The sequence below is a fragment of the Macrobrachium rosenbergii genome, chromosome 3 (genome assembly GCF_040412425.1).
Source record: "Macrobrachium rosenbergii isolate ZJJX-2024 chromosome 3, ASM4041242v1, whole genome shotgun sequence".
Taxonomy (NCBI): domain Eukaryota; kingdom Metazoa; phylum Arthropoda; class Malacostraca; order Decapoda; family Palaemonidae; genus Macrobrachium; species Macrobrachium rosenbergii.
This window is the reverse complement of record NC_089743.1, coordinates 50792494-50816487: the sequence shown is the minus strand read 5'-3', so window position 1 is coordinate 50816487 and position 23994 is coordinate 50792494. Positions and strand designations below refer to the sequence as shown.

The 23994-nt window shown below is 32.6% G+C and overlaps 1 protein-coding gene across 1 annotated transcript in view; it reads right to left on the bottom strand.

The window, feature by feature from the left end:
- Positions 1-298: 298 nt before the first annotated feature.
- LOC136855562 (uncharacterized) overlaps positions 299-23994 on the bottom strand; it is a 244629-nt gene continuing 220933 nt past the window's right edge. Inside the window, exons 16-17 of the mRNA XM_067132664.1 lie at positions 23073-23198; positions 299-863 (exon numbers count right to left, since the gene is read on the bottom strand). Coding sequence (XP_066988765.1) covers positions 600-863; positions 23073-23198 — 390 coding nt within the window. The 3' untranslated portion in view covers positions 299-599. The remainder of the gene's footprint in view (positions 864-23072; positions 23199-23994) is intronic.

Here is a 23994-nt window from a genome sequence, read left to right as displayed (position 1 = left end):
ACACACTCTGCAATGATTGCTCGAACGTGGGCGCGGCACATGTATACGTCTACACTCATACACATACATACACTTACGCATTTATATATATACATATATATATACATAAATGTATATATATATATATATATATATATATATATATATATATATATATATATATATATATAAAATTGACAATGTTCGTAATATAACCATTACTCCTAAAAATAAAGCCTAAATATCTCCGTTGTGACATTGCGTTCTTCATTATGTATATATACGAGTATATATATATATATATATATATATATATATATATATATATATATATATATATATATATATTCGACCTTATTATGTTCAGAAAACAAAAATAAAACATGACAGACATTATAACAAAGTATCTAATAAAATGTAATTCTAGTTTTCTTTATACAGGATCAAAGTCACTATTGTATTTCCACATCGTCCACCATTTTCTAGTTTATTCCTAAGTAAATTGCCAATAAGCACATGACCTTTTAACCGTACGCCCACCAATCCCTCCTACGCGTCGACCTCCATCCTCTGTGAATGAATGAAAAAAAGACATCTGCAAAAAAATGTCGTATAAATTATCACAAATCCCCCTCGGCTCTCCGGTGGAAAAATAACCATCTGACGATGGCTCCCCCAGCGAAGCTGGAGAACCACGCCCACCACTGGTGTCCAACGCCCTTGGCTTTGACCGACGGGATCCCGCTGCTTATCCTGTCGAGGCTGGGCACATTATCCATCACCTCCGCCAGGACAAATAATGACAGGCGGACGTTGTGGTGGATGCGAGGGTCTCGCTTATTGATCATCGTCTCCAGTTTCTTGGCCGGAGCCTCGCACCGGTCCTGGGAAGAAGCAGAGAAGAAGAATAAGAAGAAGTAAGCATCAGAGTGCACCGGGTGGAATGCGTTGGTACGCTGGGTTAAATATAGTCTGATATATATATATATATATATATATATATATATATATATATATATATATATATATATATATATATATATATATATATATATATATATATATATATATATATATACACACACACACACACACACATATATATATATATATATATATATATATATATATATATATATATATATATATATATATATATATATATTACATGTGTGTATATGTATGTGTGTGTATTGCAATATTGCAAATAAACTTACTTGTACCTGTTTGTAGACTTTATTTTCAGATATAGATTAGTTACAAAAATGAATTGTTTTTCCTTTCAGTCAGATAAAAACATCACAAAAATATAACAAAATAGGACAATGCTTACAATATTTATATTGTTAACAAATAGGCTAAATTCTTCGAAACAATAAAACGCAAGTTGTATCTGCACCACCTTTGATTAAAGAAGACACTAAAAAAAAAAAAACAATGTTTTCTGTAGATGTGGCAAAATTTCATTAAATGTACACACATGTATAGGCTATCCTATATATACTAACATTATGTAAATACATACAAGTTGCATAGCCTAACAAATTTTGTATGCATTGATAGTAATCATGTGTAAGCAGTGTACTAATATACATGTATGTACAGTATGTATGTACGTTTATAAGATATGCAAACTCCATTTCATGAATTCTCTTTTCTTTTCATCAAGAGGACAAAGTTAAGAGATCGAGACTGCGAGGATGAACTAACAAGCTCTGAATCAGTTACGAGGAAATTTGCCATGTGAATGAATTTGATTAGAGAGAGAGAGAGAGAGAGAGAGAGAGAGAGAGAGAGAGAGAGATATCAAGTTCACAAAATGACAGAAGATGATAGGGTATTAACATAGTGACTCCTATGAGAAATGAATGCCAGGTACGAAACGATAGTTAAGAGAGAGAGAGAGAGAGAGAGAGAGAGAGAGAGAGAGAGAGAGAGAGAGAGAGAGAGAGAGAGAGAGAGAGAGAAATTTTATCAAATGAAAGATGTGTAGGGTATTAACATATCGACACCTATGAGAACTGAATGCTAGGTACAAAAACGAAGGTTGATAGAGAGAGAGAGAGAGAGAGCGTTGCAAATATTTGTTTTGAGAATCTGTTCAGTTTACAGGCAACCAATGACAGGCATATATGAACCCTGGTACCCGCAGGCTGTTAACATCGTTAATGCTCCTGCGCATATTCATCTCTATAGACAGAATGCGTTGCGTCATTATTCTTCGAGAAAATCCTATGGTTGAAGGTCCTTTATAGTCACTGTTATCTAAATTTGACTTCATGCGTTGTTATCGTATGAGCTTTAAAGATTATAGGAAAAGTAAATGTATTGCAAGGATGTTTCGACACTTAAGTTAAACATGTCATAAACACACGTAGGTAGCTTACCGCAAACACATCACAAACATGTTGAATACAAGCCAGCGACTTATAGGCAGTCATGACTATTAAAGTACTTCACACGATTATCCAACATTGGCCAAAGGTTTGTTTTCCACTTGCGGTCGTTGACTTTTTGTTGACTTTTCGCCGACTTGTTTTCGGTCTGTTTGTTACATGTATGAGACAAGGTGCCGACGTGTGTTTACATGTTTTACTGTAGTGTGGATATTTCTTGGGTCTCCAAATCACTTTCTCTTGTATCCTTTAAGAAGACCGCCTTAAGAATCTATAATAATAAAATCCTACAGGATCTGATCTTGTTTGTCCTCCCCCAGGTGACAGTAGCGGAAACGTGACACAGCCACCCATCTCCTGCAAATCGGTTTGTCCGCCCTGGGTGGGGGTGGGGTAGGCAGGGGAATGGGAGGGTAGGGGAGACATCCATCCTCCTCCTGCAAACCTGTCTGTCCGCCCTGTGTGGGGGCTGGGTAGGTAGGGGATCGGGAGGTTGGGGAGACAGCAGCCCCGGGTTCTAGCGCGCGTAGCGCGCGCCAACAAGCTCGAATCACTTTCTCTTTATCCTTTAAGAAGACTGCCTTAAGACTCACTTAATATTGTTACAACATTCGCGTAAGTAACTAATTTATCCGATATTGCAATGCGTGATTTAATTCTCTTTTGCAGCTTTTCGATGCCCTCAGACAACATGTTATATTAGGAAAGTTCTTCTCCACCGGTTCCTCTGGATTTATACTGTCATTTATCTATTTAGTATAGTTATTCTTACCATTATTCAATCTCCAGAATCCAAAATTCATGTCCTACATAAATGTTTCAGAGCAAAACCTTATTTCGAAGTTAGCAGTAGTAACTTATAATAATGTCTATATTTGTTTTGTGCAAAAGAGAATTTTTATTCTTTACACTTGTATGCCTTCATTTCTGTCACCCGCCCAACCCTCCCACTGGGGAAGGGTCTGCTCTCAACTCAGTTAATTTCTAGGCAAACGATGCTTTAAATTTCAGTTTTCAACCTTTTTTCTGTTTTTTTACATTTACGGTGTATTCAACTTGGTTTCGAAAAAAAAGGACCCTGGACATTCCGCTTTGATTTTTTATTGTTCAGATAATACCGTTAATATGAGACCAAAAAGAGCAGTGTAAGCTCACAAAGGAAGAAAAGGACAACAGAAAAAAATATTTTATTTTGCTATAAATAAAAAGATTTGTAGTGTAGAGCTGGCACAAATAAACTCATTTTATTTTAGTGTTCGACGTAAGACTTGTAAGTTGTAAAAGGTCATCTCAGAAAATGATCGTCAGAATTACAATGGTAATAAGACGTTATATTTGCAACATAAGTTACACAGACACACACACACACACACACACACATATATATATATATATATATATATATATATATATATATATATATATATATATATATATATATATATATATATATATATACTATATATATATATATATATATATATATATTATATATATATATATATATATATATATATATATATTATATATATATATATATATTCATATACATATACATATATAACCTGTGTGTGTATGTGTGAGCCCATGCGTTTGTGAATGGAAGGTTCTCCGACGTGTTACTGATGAGCCTTTTGTTGGGCGTATAAAGCGGTTTTATTGCACAGGGGTAACCTTAATTCAGCAGATAAAATATGAACGTAAATATGACTATTGTGTTCGTTCGACTCTGGAGCCTTCTCCTTTAGGTAAAACGATTTTGTAGATATATATATATATATATATATATATATATATATATATATATATATATATATATATATATATATATATTTATATATATATATGTATATATATATATATATATATATATATATATATATATATATATATATATATATATATATATATATATATATATATATATATATATATATATATATACTCGTATATATTCACTTCAACGCCGTGCGATGCAAACGGTCTCTTTGAAATTCAACCACTCATGTTTTTCATATGCTTTGTCAGAATTTCTCGTAATTACCAAAAAATTTTAGAGTACGCCGCTGTACAGGCTCTCTTAGCACAAATGTCTGGTCTGTGCAACTCCTGACTTTTCTATAGCCAGGTTATTCACTGCTAAATTTTGTAAAAATTTCTCTCTCAAGCCTCTTGAGAATAAATATGCTGAATATTTTCAACGCGACCGACGCAAGTGCAATGTTTCTATAGTTACCACATTCAGTCTGGTCATCTTAATTTGTACCTTTTCTTTAACTTCTAAATCCCGATCATTAAGCTTCGTTTCCTCATAACAGATTTTGAAAAATAGTCTAATTAGTCACAGCTGAATTCATTTTTGCCCTGCGAATATATTATGCTATCGGGATTTCAGTCTGCTTAGTTTCGTCACTGATTCCACCTCAAAGACTTAGAATTCTCTCATAAGTACATCCAAGTTTTCTACAGCTTCCGGTATATCAGTTCTATTAGCCTCCTTATATCTCTTATTCATGGTCTCACAAACAGTTCTATCCCAATCAATATCTTTCTTCTCATGTTATTATTGACCACCCATTCTTTGACAGGCTTTACTCTATCTTTTCACCCATGACCACTCCCTGAATACACGACGAAGTCCAGTTTATAAAAATTGAATATAGCTTTCTGGACGACATAATTGTTGCGAGGAAATGGTTTAAAATATATTCCCTGTTTTCTTTCCCTTGGTAAATAATTGCGGGTACTGAAAACAAAATTATCATAATTGACGTAGTTATAAATAAATATTGACATTTGCCTTTCATAAGAGAAAAAACTCCCTTAGTTCACGATGAAATTAATGAGTTTCACACGAAGGATTTTACAACATTAAATTTGCTCCCTTGGGAGAACGATGAACATGATAACGATTACATCATCAGACCATAATTAACAATTCAGCGTCAGAAAAGTTTCTAGAAGATTTTAAAATCTCTTAACGTTGTGTAAGTAACTAAAGGCTTTGTATTTTGTGAGTGGATGTAATCAAGTAATTGTCTCCCGCCTGTGGAGAATTTTAAAAAATCTCTTTAACATCGTGTAATTAACTAAAGGTTTTGTATTTTGCAAGGAGATATAATCACGTAATTGTCTCCCGTCTTTGGAGAATTTTTAAAAATCTCTTTAACAATGCGTAATTAACAACAGACTTTGTACTCTGTAAGGAGATATAATCACGTAATTGCCTCCCGCCTTTGGAGAATTTTTAAAAATTTCTTTAACGGTGTGTAATTAGCTAAAGGCTTTGTATTTTGTAAGGAGATATGATCACGTATTGTCTCCCGTCTTTGGGGAATTTTTGAAAATCTCTTTAACGTTGTGTAATTAACTAAAGGCTTTGTATTTTGTAAGGAGATAAAATCACGTGATTGTCTCCCGTCTTTGGGGAACTTTTTAAAATCTTTTTAAACAGTGTGTAATTAACTAAAGACTGTATTTTGTAAGGAGATAAAATCACGTAATTGTCTCCCGCTTTGGAGAAATTTTAAAAATCTCTAACAGTGTGTAATTAACTAAAGGCTTTGTATTTTGTAAGGCGATATAATCACGGAAGTATCGCGCGCCTGTGGAGAGCTTTTTTTTTAAATTGTGTAATTAACTAAAAGTTTTGTATTTTGTAAGGAGATATAATCACGTAATTTGTCTCTCGTCTTCGAAGATTTTTTAAAAATCTCTTTAACGGTGTGCAATTAACTAAAGGCTCTGTATTTTGTAAGGAGATATAATCACGCAATTGCCTCCCGTCTTTGGATAATTTCAGATCAGTAAAACCGAGTTAAGTAACGTCGTAAAAAGTCACGCAAAGATTAAAGTTGGTTTCCTTGAACTGCGATAAAAAATCTAGTACAAACATATAAAGTAATATACGTCTGGGTTAGGCGAATGAGTTCAGAGATACACACCAGGCCTCTCAATCAAGGGATCGTGAGAGCATAAAACCAGCTTGATCTGGAACTACAGCTAATGAAAAACAGAATACATTTTTAATTTCGCTAACGAGAAATAAAACAGACATTGTATGTAAAGTGATAAGCACGATTCTCTCATTATTTTCTGAAACATTTTTCAAAATCACCTAAAAATGTTTACAAACTTTCATCCTAAATAATGACATCAAAACGTAGGCGTATATTTTAATATAAAGTATTTTTCCGGACATGCTGATGAAAATGAAAGCATATAGAAACTGTTAAAGTAAATTTTCACTATCAATATATAACGGAGAAAAACAGCGAAATATAAGTTTATTAATGTACTCGTGTTAAAAAGAATTGTCGAAACAAAAGAAGTCTATTATTAAGAAATATATACAGAACAGGAACTGGAAGAAAAGATGAGAAGGAAAATTCAACCTCTCAGTAATTACGTGAACTCACGGAAAGGAAAAAAAGCAAAGAAGTAATAAGATAATAATAATAATAAGAGGAAAGAAGGAGAAAGTGAATGAAAACAATAATTATAAAGTAAAGAACTATATGTATATAAGATCCAGAAAAAGATGGAAAAATAAAACCAAAAATAAATCAGTATGAAAGTAACAAAATATACGTGAAGAAATCACATGAAGAAACTGAAATAGAAAAGACAAACGAGAAATAAAGACGAGTAAGTAAGGGGAAGAATAAAATGAGAAGAAAAAATAAAAAGGAGGGGAAAAAATTAAACCAGAAAAAAGATAAGTAAGTAAAAGGAAGAATAAAGTGAGAAGAATGAAGAATAAAAAGACAAGAAGGAAGAAAAAGGAGGAAAAAATTAATCCATAAAAGAACATAAGTAAATAAAAGGAAGAGTAAAGTGAAAAGAATGAAGAATAAAATGACAAGAAAGAAGGAAAGGGCGGAAAAAGGAAACCATAAAAGAGATAAGTAAATAAAAGGAAGAATTAAATGAGAATGAAGAATGAAATGACAAGAAGGAAGAAAAAGGAGGAAGAAAATGAATCCATAAAAGAAGATATGTAAATATAAAGAAGAATAAAGTGAGAAGAATATAGAATAAAATGACAAGATGGAAGAAAAAGGAGGAAAAAATTAATCCATAAAAGAAGATAAATAAATAAAATGAAGAATTAAATGAGAATGAAGAATAAAATAACAAGAAGGAAGAAAAAAGAGGAAAAATATGAATACATAAAAGAAGATGTAAGTAAATATAAGGAAGAATAAAGTGAGAAGAATGAAGAATAAAATTACAAGAAAGAAGAAAAGGGAAGAAAAAACTGAAACCAGAAAAAAGAGTAGTAAATAAAAGGAAGAATAAAATGAGACGAATGAAGACTAAAATGACAAGAAGGAAGAAAAAGGAGGGGTAAAAAAAAATGAATCCACGTCTTCTTCCAAGACGTAATCAATTTACCTGGCGTGACAAACACACCTGGCCCCGCCGATACAGAAATCCTCGATTTAGATTTAGGGTCTTCCGCTTCATCGGAAACGGCGTTTCATTCCCACAACACCGCCTCCATGACCCACAAAAGTTTGGCTTCTGTTATTCCAGGACCCCTACCCTTATCCCTACCCCTCCAAACAACAACTCACAACCCAACTCACCCTTCCTTCTCTCTCTCTCTCTCTCTCTCTCTCTCTCTCTCTCTCTCTCTCTCTCTCTCTCTCTCTCATTGTTTACGCCGAGGTTTTTCCACGATGCTTCAACAAAAACGAGAAGCCGCGTGTACCTATATGGCTTAGGTCGACAGAGATGCTGCGAGATTGTTTTCTCTCTCTCTCTCTCTCTCTCTCTCTCTCTCTCTCTCTCTCTCTCTCTCTCTCTCTCTCTCTCTCTTATTAAGAGCAGTATACAATAGTTACTGTTCGCTTGTCTGTCCTTTTGCTATACATCTCGAGATAAAGGATGCTATGTTGGGTATTAAAAAAGAATCTTGTAGTAATTCATTGAAAGACTGTTATATTTTCTCTATATGCTTCATTTCAAATATGGACTTTAACTAGTTTTTTTCCATTGATTTTTATTAATAAACGCCTAAACACATTACGAAAAAGAGAAAGTCCTGTAAATGGTCATTCTTTAGTATTGCAGTTAGTGTGCTTCCTTTTCTCTCTCTCTCTCTCTCTCTCTCTCTCTCTCTCTCTCTCTCTCTCTCTCTCTCTCTGCAAAAGCTAAGATTTTATCAGACAAGAACCTGGATCCTTTTAAAAAGATTTTAATTCCGACACTGGAAAGTAAATAAGCCCTTTCGAAAAGCTGGCCAAAAGATATTTAAAGGTAAACTGGACCCTTTCGTAAATAGGCTGGACTGAGCTTGGGGAAAACACGCTCTGGCTGGAAGAGAGAATTAGGATATACATGAAATAAAATTTCCATGAATATTTTATAAATGAATGCGATAATGATAAAGCGAAGAAGTCAAGCTATTCACAAGTCTTTAAGTAATAATTATGCCTTAAAGATAAGTGGAACCAACAAAACTGAAATGCTGTCCTATTTTTCAAAGTCATATGCATAAACAAACAAGTGAAATATGCCCCGAAGTTTCTTCGGCGCAGTCGAGTTTTCTGTACAGCGTATAATGCTGTATGAAACTTTCAGCCATGGCCCATGAAACTCTTAGCCGCCTCCCATGAAACTCAGCCACGGTCCGGTGGTGGCCTCAGCCATGGCCCATGAAACTCAGCCACTTTCCGGTGGTGGCTTGTGTTGTTGGTACCTATAGCGATTAAGGCTAAATTTAATCTTGAATATAATAAAAATTACTCAGGCTAGAGGGCTGTAATTTGGTACGTTTGATTATTGGAGGGTGGATGATCAACATACCGATTTGCAGCCCTCTAGCCTCAGTAGTTTTTAAGACCCGAGGGCGGATAGAAAAAGTGCGGACAGAAAAAAGTGCGGAGAGAAAAAAAGTGCAGACACAAAAAAGTGCGGACGAAAAGACAAAGCCGGCACAATAGTTTTCTTTTACAGAAAACCTAAAACTAGACAATTATTTTAACACTTGGTCAAGCTTTCATAATTTTTGTATTAACAGTAACTATGCATATCATTTTGTCTAATGTACTGGACTAAATAGGGAAGGAATATGACACAAAAAGTGATAAATTTCAAGAAAAATATAATTCAAATAATGTTTTTCCCTCCGAACAGGAGCAGTGCTAGTTTACGTAAGAAGTAGACGGTAAAATAGTTTTTCTCTCACGACATGACAGATGAACTGAAAAAGATACACAATTACAGTTCAGTATTCGTGTGCGAAACGCTATATAATTTAAGGAAGCAAATCATCAAGTTTAAATAAATGGAGAGTGAAATATAAAATAAATAAATAAAAAAACTAGCCCTTATTATTTCTGCCCCAAATACTGTCATTTGGTTATTCTGCTGTAGAATTTTCACATTGTGAACATACGGATGTTTTATATATATATATATATATATATATATATATATATATATATATATATATATATATATATATATATATATATATATATATATATATATATATATATATATATATATATATATATATATATATATATATATATATATATATATATATATATATATATATATATATATACTATATATATATATATATATATATATATATATATATATATATATATATATATATATATATATATATATATATATATATATATATATTTATATATATATATATGTGTGTGTGTGTCTGTATGTATTTATACATATAAACAAATAAATACTATAGTATTAATTTTTATTCAACTAGATACATTTACCACCTTTTCCTTTAAATTCTTACGGTTACAAGCAAAATTGGAACAATCTCAGTCATCCACATAGCATTCCTTTCCTTAATTCTGTATTATATTGGTTTGAAAGCTTAGTTTTTCTTTAGAAAATACATTTTCCTCTATGATAATAGGGACAGAATAGCTGTAAAATGTCCTCCGTACCGTTCTTTTACCATCTTTCACTCTGCTTATGAGCAGAACCAAAGATGTTAACAGAACAGTACAAGACACATACATCTGTCATCATAAAGGAAAAAACAGTTTTTACAATAAAAAACAAGTAAAAAATGCACGGAAGTTTCTTCGGCGCATTCGAGTTTTCTGTACAGCGTATAATCAAGGCCACCGAAAATAGATCTATCTTTCGGTGGCTAACTTTAATCGTAAATAAAATAAAAACTACTGAGGCTAGATGGCTGTAATTTTGTATGTATGATGGTTGGAGGTTGGATGATCAACATGCCAATTTGCAGTCCTCTACTCTCTGTAGTTTTCAAGATTTGAGGGCGGACAGAAAAATTGCGGAAGGACAGACAAAGCCGGCAAAACAGTTTTCTTTTATAGAAAACTAAAAACTAAGACTTCAAACCAATATAATACAGACTTAAGGAACAGAAGGCCATGAATAACTGAAATTATTCCAATTTCGCTCGCAGCGTTCGAAATTTTGAATGAAAAAGTTGGAAATGTAGGTAGCTGAATAAACAAATAAAAACTGCAGCATTTTTAAGCGGGAACAAGCTTCCTAATTGTTTTCATTTTTCATACTAACGATCCATTGCCACCACTGACTTCTGTTGTGGCTCAAAGATGGTGATGGCAGGTGGTTAACTTACATTAAGAGAGAGAGAAGAGAGAGAGAAACAAGAGGGAGGCCAGGAAGGAGAGATGACCAAAATTCAAATAAAAAGGTGGGATATGAAGAAAATAGATACATATATATATATATATATATATATATATATATATATATATATATATATATATATATATATATATATATATATATATATATATATATATATAGAGAGAGAGAGAGAGAGAGAGAGAGAGAGAGAGAGAGAGAGAGAGAGAGAGAGAGAGAGAGAGAGAGAGAGAGAGGAAAAGTTGGAAAGAAATATAAATGAGAAACAGAATAGAGAGAAGAACAGGAACCAAATAAAAAGAGAAAGAAATGAACCATAAACAAGCTTAGAGAGAGAGAGAGAGAGAGAGAGAGAGAGAGAGAGAGAGAGAGAGAGAGAGAGAGAGAGTGATATCGGAAAGAAATATTAGTGAGAAACTAGAATGGAAAGATGAATAACGGTCAAATAAAAAGAGATGGAAATGAACAGAAGCAGACATAAATAGAGAGGCAGGAAAGGAGAAGTCCTACAACTCCTGCGACTCATCCTGACTCCTGAAGGGGCCCGAAAGAGACCCGAAAGGGTCCTGGAAGAGACCCAGGGGCAGCAGACCCCTTCAATGAAGGGATCAGATGAAGCCCGTAAGGACGGACGAGCGAAGAAGAAGAAGAAGACGCTGCTCTCCATGCAAAGGATTTAATCAGACTGAGTTAATCAATCCGGGATTTCATTTGATGTGGTGCCAAAACGAGGACTCCGTCCATTATGTAAGCGTCGCCTCCGAGATCATTACCAGAAGGCGGAGGATCCAATTAGTGTTTACCTGCCGACTGGGAGGTGTCAATGGCGAAAGAAGGGTGCGGTTTTTTTAAGAGTGTTTGAATTCATATTTTGAATTTATGCATATATTGGTTCTTAGGTTTAATATTTTTTCCACAATCAGAAAGAGAGAGAGAGAGAGAGAGAGAGAGAGAGTCAATGGAGACGGAAGGGGTTGTTTTTTTTATGAATGGAACTGAATTTATTGCATATATTCTTCCCTAGGTTTAATATTATTTTCAGAATAGAGAGAGAGAGAGAGAGAGAGAGAGAGAGAGAGAGAGAGAGAGAGAAAGAGAGAGAGAGAGAGGTGAATGATACAGAAAGAAAAACAGTAAAATTGAAAGATCTGAAATTCTTTTGCAAATAAGAGAGAGAGAAAATAGAGAGGTACGGAAGGGGTGTGGTTTTTCAAGAAAGTGGTAGGATAAAGAAAGAAGCAAAAGTAGAGATCATTTGAGAGAGAGAGAGAGAGAGAGAGAGAGAGAGAGAGAGAAAGAAAAACAGTAATCGAAAGAAAAGAGAGAGAGAGAGAGAGAGAGAGAAAGAGAGAGAGAAGGAACCGCCAAAAAAATTAAAGAAAAATTATAAAATGAGATGGATACAAAACAGAAACAGATATAAGCCCAAAAGACACAAACTCCTTAAGGAGGTGTCATTAAGCAGTCCTACAATCCTTGCGGGCCAATCTGATTCCCCAAAGGGGACCGCGAGCAGAATCCCCTCCAATTAGGGGAGGAGAGTAAGCGTGAAGGGATGAATACGTTCCCCAAGCAAAGGACTGAATCAGTCTGCGGAGTCACTCCACCGTTTCATTTCATGCTGTGCCAAAACGAGGACGTCCATTAACTTTGTTGACGTCCAAGCAGAGATGCAATGCATTACTATCCTAAAACCATTCTCCTTGCGTTTTAATAATGTAATCATATTTTTATCCGTTTATCTATTAATTTGTTAATTGGGTTTTTCTTTTCTAATAACTGATCTCTTCTTTCTGTATTTCCTGTTGCATTCTGTTACTTCTTTCAAATGAACACCACATTCTTTGGAAGCTTGGATTTCAAGTCAATAGACCCTTTTGGGCCTGTTCCATATGAATATGGTTCATCTTCTAAAGTATTTATTTGCATATTCACGTGCTTTTTGTAGCAATTCCAACATACAATTTCTTATGGGTTCTTAATCTGAAATTGTCCAGTAAAAGGGTATTGCCGTCATTACGCCTCACGTGGTGAACTGTAGGCATAACTAAAAATTGTTTGTAGCGTAACTTCGGCCGCAAGTTGCACCCACATTTTAGACTTTTACTTTACCTCCTTTCCAGCTTCCTTTCTTCAGTCTTTCTGGCCAACCACTTCAACTCCCTCTTTTCACTGTCTAAATCACTAAATGGCTGAAAGCGTCCTGGTGCTTAACTTTGTAGCCGAATTTTTCTAAATCAAAACAAATTCGATATTAAATGTCCCCAAAAAAAGAAATGATTTATGGGAACTGATAACTGTCTGTATCTATACGAGGCTATGTTATATTCATAGTGAAAGGACACGCTTATTAAGAAATACCGAAAAATTAACTGAAGCTTTGAGCGACATGATGCACCCAAGGTCAATATGGAATTCGTCACTGAATTCATGATTTGAAGACTATTTTTGTAATAAACTAAAAATTTATCTAGAAACTGAAGATTCCTTATCAAGTTTTATCAAAGCATTGCCGATCTTTTCATCTATTTGGTGGGTCTTTTGACTTATATGGACGTCACATTAATCTTTGCATTATGCTTCACTTGAGTTGAGATAAAGAGAAGTCTCAGAAAACAGAAAACTAGTAAAAGTCATATTTCCCAGTTGACGAAATAATAGATTTTTATTATCAGTATCCACCATTCCACCTTACAGCGTCGCCTTTTATTGCTTTTGTTATTGTTCTTGTGACAGGCAAGAGGATGACAGATTAATTTGGCAGTTATATCTATTCAGTAAAGTGTGGAGAATCCCTATAAGCTTACCTGGCACTAGGATGATGCCTTCATTAAAAATGGTTAAAAATGGAGACACACTTATGCAAAACAAACAAATAAAAAACTTCTTGCACATTAATTTGCCAGTTATATCTATTCAGCAAGATGAAGACTCTCTATAGCTTTACCTGATAACCTAAGGTATGTATCTTCAAGTTATTTAGAAGAGAGCCACACTGATGTAAAACAAACAAATAAGGAAAACACAACGAATAAAAACACCTCTGAAGGTAGAAAGAGTCAAAATGTGCCCCTTTATTCCATCTGCATTTCTAATACAGCTGAGGCCTATTTGCATAATTCACTGCACATAAGCCCGTTTGCAGGATTTTACGAAAATTGCCTGACTTGGTATTCTAGTGAGGTTTGTTGTAGTTTTCATTTTTTTTTATCTTTACATGCGTTGTGATCATTACCTTTTAGATGAAATTAGAAAAATATAAAAAAAAATTCCTGCGAGGTCCACTATACTTTTTTTTGTTATCTTTACATGTGTTGCAAAATAATCTGTGCCTTTCAGATGAGATTAAAAATGCATGAAAAGAAGTTGATAATAATCATCCAATGCCAATGATGTCATGGCTGATATTTCATTATAAAAGAAACTCAACCTTCAGACACGGGCTTAAGAAAATTCCCCTTTTACAAAGAAGCTAAAAGAATTTAAGATCAATTTGATAAAAACAAATCTAGCTCAAAAGCAGACATCAGTCATTGGATGTGTTGACATACTTGCGAAATAAGAACGCGAGTTGGAAAATTGTATTGAAATAAAACTTATTAAGAAATAATTTAAATGCCCAGTGAAGAGAGTGATTTTTCGGTTTGGTATCGGATAAGGTTAAGTACTTTGAGCATATTTCGAGTATATTTGGAAGTCAGAGGACCACTTGGTTTGAATTTGAATTTATGTACTGTATGCTGATAAACAGATTTCTAAATACTTAGATACACAAATGAACACACACACATATATATATATATATATATATATATATATATATATATATATATATATATATATATATATATATATATATATATATATATATATATATATATATATATATATATATATATATATGCTTATATATTAAGAAGACTGCTAATTATTTAGGAAAAACTAGGTGATCCGTGAAAGGGCAACAATATTTTTCCCTCTTTTTTTCCCCCTTTGATCAAATACTTATATTCTCCTTAGTGTCTTATTTCCAATTTAATTTTTTTCATTTTTTGCATTACCATCGGAAGACTTATTTGTTATCACTCTTTGGTTATTGAGTGCAATTTTTTTCAGTCTTTCCAGTGGTTTTATTTTTCTCACGCTCTTGTGCCATTATCGCTTAAGTCTTGCAATGTTAATAACTAGTTTTATTACCAACATGTCATTGGCAATCATTTGCTAACAATACCAGGTAAAAATTCAGTACACCTTTGTGCTGAAGATTTATTTTTCTTAAAGCTTATTTTTTTTAGCCTTAAGACCATTAGAGTGTCAGGACCAGACCACAAAAAAAAAGATCCGTCAAGTTGAAAAAAAAAAAAGATAATTTATTACTAATATGAATGTCCTAATTGTGTTTATGCCCAAATTCGTCCTCCTCTTGATTCACTCAGAAACATGTTTTTCCCTCATTATTCATCCGTTTCCTCTTCTTTACATAAACAACATCATAATTATTTTTATACAGCAATCTTTTCTTTGCTTGAATGTTATAATTTACAGCAGCTATTTTTGGTATTCGGTAATCCAGCTTTCCTCTACTCTGTTTATCATTTGTATATTTTTAATTTCTGATTATTTATCTTCATATATGTGGGCAGAAGAAAGGGGAGGGACAGCCAATTCCTTTTTAGCTCGTTCCCAAATATACAATGTAAGAAAGGGCGAATTATATCTTTCTGTTGACGACAGAGTAAAGTTATAAGAGTCACAGTTAAATTTACTGCAACTATCATACACATTCAGACATTAGATGGTTGTTTTTCCAAGACACATGTTATGAATTTCTCGTGAGCTCTAAATTATCATATGCATTTCCAGTAACATTGATAAATAACGGAATCACTTCAAGGAAAGTTTTCCTTTCGAAAAATTCGAAAAAGCGTAAAACATATTTCATCTCTTAATGGCAATGGTATTTTAACTTTAAGCGGTTATCATGACACAAAAGCTTTTGAAGCCAATAAGTGGATTTTTTGTAATACAGCTGTTGGATTTATTTTCTAGTTTCGTCACGTATACGCAAAGATTATTGCATTTACGCATTCACACTCTGATACACATGCACGCCACTCACATTTACATGTATTTAAAATAAGTATATATATATATATATATATATATATATATATATATATATATATATATATATATATATATGGATGTATATATATATATATATACATACATACAGATTATATATATATATATATATATATATATATATATATATATATATATATATATATATATATATATGTATATACATATATGTATGTATATACATATATATACATACATACAGATTATTTATATATATATATATATATATATATATATATATATATATATATATATATATATATATATATATATATACATACAGCATATATACATATATGCACGTGTGTATGTGTATGTAAATGAGTGTGTATGTACCACATCAGGCTTACTTATGCAGGCTATATAATTTTACCTTAACTTATTCAAGGGACTGTTTTAGTAACGAATTCTGTTGGTTTAAATAAGAAAAATCCATAAAGAATGTCTTTTTCAGTATCAAGTCTCACTTTCTTAATCAATAACTTACGGAAAGACAGTCAGGCAGAGAGAGAGAGAGAGAGAGAGAGAGAGAGAGAGAGAGAGAGAGAGAGAGAGAGAGAGAGAGAGAGAGATTGTCATAGCCTTGGAAAAATAGAGGAAAGTGCAAGACAGCAATATCGAGTAAAGAAAATGGAACACAAATAAAGAAAAGGATTTACGAAATAACAGAGGAGTTTTGGATTTCCAGAAATAAAATATGTCTGGAATTTTCCAGACATTACGGTTTCTTTCGCCTTTTTAAAGCGGCCAGAATATTTTCTCTTATCATAACCTCACTCCCCACACGAAAAAAAAGAAGAAAAGAAAAAAAGGACGAGGAAAAAATAAAGCAAGGAAAAATATATTTACATATTCAAGGGTATTTTCTTCCCCTCGTTTGATTCCTCGCCGGCGACATCATACGCAGAACCATTTTCTTTGAAGGGGATGTTTCGTTATTCTTTAAAAAAAAATAAGAAAACATTCTACTGTTCCTCCTGAGAATCTATTAAAATGTTCAACTCTTTTATTTTTATTGTGCTAAGCATTGTTGTTTTCTATAATCTTTTAACAATCTTTTCGTTAGAAGTACAGTATGTTGTGAAAACGCTTGTTTTTACATCTGTTGTTCGTGCTACTTATTCGAGTTCAACTCGCCTCTCTTGATTTTACCTGTGAATCTGTTAAAACCTTCAAATTTTATCTATTTATTTTTTATCTCATCTCTGTTCTTTTCTACAATCTTTCGACAATCTTGTCGTTAAAAGAGTGTTGTGAAAATTCTTGTTTTTACATCTTTTGTTATTCGGTTACTTATTCAAATTAAAATCGCCTCCCTCGGTTTTACCTGTGAATCTGTTAAACCGTTCAGTTCCTCTCTACATCTATTGTATCAAGTGTAGTTATTTTACACAAACTTTTAATGATCTATAGGTATCTTGTAATCCATAAAAAACGTTCATTTTCACATCATCTCTTATTCGTCCTTGTTCTGCCCATTAAACTCTCCTCTCTCGATTCAGTTCATCCCTGTAAGGAGGTGGTGCCGTCAGTGCACCCCATGCGGTGCAATGTAGGCAATACTTGAGGGTCTATGCAGCGTCCCTCGGGTCCCTAGCTGCAACTGCTTTCATTCCTTTTACTGTACCTCCGTTCATATTCGCCTTCTTATATCTTACTGTCCCCCCTCTCCTAACAATTGATTCATAGTGCAACTGCGAGGTTTTCCTCCTGTTACACCTTTCAAACTTTTCCCGTCAATTTCCGTTTTAGCGCTGAATGGCCTTAGTTGCCCCAATGGTTGGCATGTATGTCTAAAATCTATAAATCAATCAATCAGACGCTTCTGTTCAAGAATCTGTTAAAATGTTCAATTCTGTGTCTATTTTCACTGTGCTAAGAGCTGTTATTCTCTTAAAAACTTTTAAAATCCTGTTCTTTGAATGTGTCTTCTAGTCCCTAGTAAACGTCTGTTATTCTTTGGCATCCATTATGGCGTTTTCCAGGTCTAGTTGACTGTGTTGGGTATCGCATCTTCTTCGATCACCTGATAAAAAAGCAAATTTATCATTCGAAAAACTGCATCTGAAAATCACTAGAAGATTCTCTCTATAAGTGACTTTCTGCTCTCCTCAGTGATCCTCAGACCCTTCGTCATGCTTCTATTTAACAGACAGGCTATACATATCTGAATATATATCGAAGCCTTTTATTTTTTTCCAGTAATTTTACAGCTATTTCGAAAAGGTGCAAATTCGTTTACGCTGGGAAAGAGCACCTCCACGGAAGGATTTCTTGAGAACTGGAGAAAAAATTCGAAAGGAAAAATGGAGAAAGTTATATTAAAAAAAGGAATCGACATTAGAAGGATTTGTTCTCAAAATTAGTAGTACAGATGAACTATACTCCAAAGACTCGGTTCTTAAAAGAAATAAAAATTTTTTCATCTTAAAAGCAGACATGGGGGATTTCACGGTGAATTGTCCTTTCTAATGAGGTACTTCACAAGAAATGGGGTGGTTCATAGACGTTCCAGTTGCATGAGGTCTGGTAAAGATAAGACTGGACGAAAAAGGTATATTGTAAAGACCTTTCTTTCTTACGATATGGCCGTGTCTCTTCCCCTTCAGTTTCCTACATTTAAAAAGTATATTATTTCAATCTTTCTTTTTTCTCTCACTCAATTGGAATTACTTTGCACTTTTTAGTTTAACAATTTTTTTATTTATTTGTTCATTCATTTATTTATATGTATATCTATTTAATTTGTTTATTATTTATTGCGTTTTGCCACTCCACCCAAAAGTATTCCATCAGAATTTTATATAATTAGAGTGCAAAGGATCTTTGCAAATTTCGTCAATTTACTTTTAATCTCTGAATGAATCGAGATTGTACAGTTTTGTTTGTTTGATTAGATAAATTCATTTAAGTCCTGAGCCATCCCCGTTAATTTTCTTGAGCAGGTAACATATATACAAATACATAAAGAGAGAGAAATTATTGTAGTTATCTTAAGAAAAAATAAAATGGATAAGTCAGCATACGCAGTCGAAGGCTGAACTTATGAAGATAAAAAAAAGAAATTTAAATATAATCGGGATAAAAATAAACCCTCGGAAAAAAAAAGAAATTCAAATATAATCGGGATAAAAATAAATCCTGGAATAAAAAACATGAAATTTAAATATAATCGTGATAAAAATAAATCCTGGAATAAAAAAGAGATTTAAATTTAAATATAAATCATGATAAAAAGTATAATCCTGGAATAAAAAAAATGAAATTTAAATATAATCGCGATAAAAATAAATCCTGGAATAAAAAAAAGAAATTTAAATGTAATCGGGATAAAAATAAATCCTGGAGTAAAAAAAAAGGAATTTAAATATAATCGGGATAAAAATAAATCCTGGAATAAAAAACCCTTGCTATAAAATGGGCTGGAAAGAAGAAAAGTCTAGTATAATAAAAAAAAATTCTGGTAGTAATTATCTCTCGAATAAAAATATTTGGAAATTTAAATTATTTGACGGAAGAGAGAAAACCGGAACGAAAATTTCATTGAAATAAAAAACAAGTAAAAATGCTCCGGTTTCTTCGGCGCAATCGAGTTTTCTGTAAAGCTTGTAATTAAGGCCACCGAAAATAGATCTATCTTTCGGTGGCTTCGGTATAATGCTGTATGAACAGCGGCCTATGAACATTTAACCACGGCCGGGTGGTGGCCTGTCCTATATCGTTGCCAGACGCACGATTATGGCTAAATTTAACCTTAAATAAAATAAAAAACCACTGAAGTTAGAGGGCTGCAATTTGGTATGTTTGATGATTGGAGGGTAGATGATCAACACACTAATTTGCAACCCTCTAGCCTCAGAAATTTTCAAGATCTGAGGCGGACAGAAAAAGTGCGGACGGACAGACAAAACGGGCACAATAACTTTCTTTTATAGTACAGAAAACTAAAAAATTAAATATGAGGATAAGTGAGGAAGAAAGAGGTCTCCTTTCGGGTAGAGAATATTGTCAGTAAATAATTTTTCTCCTCCGAAGTCTCCCAGGAAAAAGAGGGCCAGGTCATGAGTGTCAAGGTGTCACTTAAAGGGAAGGCGTTGGCACCTTTATATTCCTCCAACCAACTTGAGGTGACAGGCCACATATATATTTTCTCTCTCTCTCTCTCTCTCTCACTCTCTCTCTCTTTGATTTTTTCACAATTTCATTACTAGACTGCCAAAGTCCATTTATATTTGTGATATATATATATATATTTTCGTCATATATATGTTGGATATGGATACATTCAGCATAATCACAAAAGGTCATTGGTATTCTGTATATAAAAGGACAATTTCTGTCCACCTATGGAGAAAATTATGTACGTGGTAGTTAGTCGACTGTGGTTTGTTGAAGACCAGAAAAGAGAAGGGCATGCATATGCCTGTCACGCACTGGATAAATAAATTGATATATATATATATATATATATATATATATATATATATATATATATATATATATATATATATATATATATATATATATATATATATGTATATATATTTGTGTGTGTGTTTGTGTAATATATATATATATATATATATATATATATATATATATATATATATATATATATATATATATATATATATATATATATATATATATACATATATCGAAGAAAGAGAGAAAGAGAGATTTAACTGGCGAAGTTTTAATCACTGCACCAATTAATTTCTAAATCTTTATAACGTTCTCTTCCTTCTTCCGAGAGAAAATAAAGCATTACGAAATAATCGGACACTGTGGAAAAAATACCAAGTAAAAAAAAAGCAAGACTTGAATCCCAGTACTTAAAAGAGATAAGCATCCCTCGATTTCTGAGATTCAAGGAAAAGCCAATAACAAATCATTAGATCTCAGATTTCAGCTTCCTGGTCACTTTTCCTCACATCGTGGATCTGGAGCTGAAGTAATGATCCTGATAACAAGAACAGAGAGAAAATAAGTTATAAGTGTTCCGAAATCTCTTGCTGACTGTATGTGTCAACTGTCAGATATACATGGGCATTAGACGCTCTGTGTAAGTAGATGCTTATATAAACAGTCAAATATGAACACTGGATTTCTTCTTATATGCATTAAATGCTTGGGGTTTCGAATCAGCCAATTCTATGGTCGTTAGATACTTCTGTCAATAAATGGAAAAACCCCAGTGTCTCAGCAAAATTTTTTCAAATGAAATTGGGGTATGCAAAATTTTCACCTATTGGGTTCGTGAAACACTAATACACAAGTTACTGCAGTTTCAGAATGACTCTTCAGTGCTTTATTTAGGGGCCCCATTTGCAGTATCTGTAAAATCAGTAATAAGGCAAGGGAAAACTGCAGTATCTACCATTTTTCTTAGTTCTGTATTTTTGCAGATACTGCAGTCTTCCATTTTAGGGCAGAATTATAATCATCAGACTTGTTTCGTCATTAGTCAAATATCATGGGTAACAAATGCTTTCGTCAGCAGTCGGATACAATAGCTATTAGATATTTGTGTCATAGGCCAATTGTGAGATTTAGCCATTAGATGTTTGTGTCATAGGCCAATTGTGAGCATTAGCTATTAGATATTTGTGTCATAAGCCAATTGTGAGCTTTAGCTATTAGATATTTGTGTCATAGGCCAATTGTGAGATTTAGCCATTAGATGTTTGTGTCATAGGCCAATTGTGAGCATTAGCTATTAGATATTTGTGTCATAGGCCAATTGTGAGCTTTAGCTATTAGATATTTGTGTCATAGGCCAATTGTGAGCTTTAGCTATTAGATATTTGTGTCATAGGCCAATAGTGAGCTTTAGCTATTAGATATTTGTCATAGGCCAATTGTGAGCTTTAGCTATTAGATATTTGTGTCATAGGCAATTGTGAGCTTTAGCTATCAGATATTTGTGTCATAGGCCAATTGTAAGCTTTAGCTACTAGATATCTGTGTCATAGGCCAATTATGAGCTTTAGGCTGGTTGTGTCAGCAGTCAGGATTGAACATGAGACGCTTGTGTCAACTATCACATATTATGGGTAAGGGAGATCCTCGGGACATGGATAGATATGAGTATCTAGCTGTGCCGGCAGTCACACTTAGTCGATTTAGTCGATGCAATAAGTAATAAATTATGTATACCTCATTGTAAATGTAGTATACATCGTATTCAGTGTAAATGATGAACTGCGCGACATATGGAAATAGTGGCAATATCCAGAGAAAAGTTAAATGAAATGCATTTCCAGTCACATTTAGGTTTACGTAATAAATGTACTGTGGTTATACATATTAAGCGTAAGTTCACAGAGAATAACAAGGCATCAGATTGTTTAACGGGAGAGAAAGAAAGGAAATAGAAAGCGTAACATTTTTCCATGTCTCAAAAATATTTTTCGACCTCACGTTATTTTATCTATAATTTGTCATTATTATTATTATTATTATTATTATTATTATTATTATTATTATTATTATTATTATTATTATTATTATTTGTTATTTTCATTTACGAGGAAACCTGATAAATTTCAATATTAGATAAAAATATTATTAAGATTTGCTCAACAACACGTATTATTACTATTACTGCTAACATTGTTTTACACACACACGTACAGACGCAAACACACACACACACACACACACACACACACACACACACACACACATATATATATATATATATATATATATATATATATATATATATATATATATATATACATACATATATATATATACTGTATATATATATATATATATATATATATATATATATATATATATATATATATATATATATGTGTGTGTGTGTGTGTGTGTGTGTGTGTGTGTGTGTGTGTGTGTACGAGTAGAGTGACTTTCTCTAATCTTTCCTTTTCTACTCACCCGTTCCTCTTGCATCATGTAAAGCGAATAATTCCTATTCCTGTTCCCCGGTGCCATCTGGGAATGTCTCACTTGAAGGATTAGGTTGTCCGTCGTGGCCTGATATAATTCGAGATGACAGTCACCCTGCGGAGGTAAGAGGGAATGAATACTGTGGATCTTTAACATATTCACTTATCATTTCTGAAGCTAGAAAGGGCAATCATTGCATTTATATATATATATATATATATATATATATATATATATATATATATATATATATATATATATATATATATATATATATATATATTTATATATATATATATATATATATATATATATATATATATATATATATATATATATATATATATATATATATATATATATATATATATATATATATATATATTTATGCATACATATATATATATATATATACATACACACACACACACACACACACACATATATATATATATATATATATATATATATATATATATATATATATATATATATATATATATATATATATACGTGATCATCTTACATTAACATACATTAATTCTCTATATCCTTCCATCTACTAATAAAAAGGTATCCTATGAATAAATCTAATATTTCCATCCAAATTATCATCCTATCATCTGAACAAATAATACAGGTTCCGTACTGGTTTAACTGTTAATTAAATCGAACAGGTTGGCCTTTTGTATTGCTGTCTTACCAAAACAGCTTCGGTTAGATGTTACGAAATTGACGCGGAATTGTACTGCTTATTTAATTACAGTATTTCCGTTTTCGCCCAAAATAAATTACGAAATACATGTTTAAAGAAATACATTTTACAAAATAGTGTAATTTCTTATGATCGACTTTTCCAAATGAAATACTGTAAACTAACTACTTTTATGTTTTAAGGAAATAAGAATCC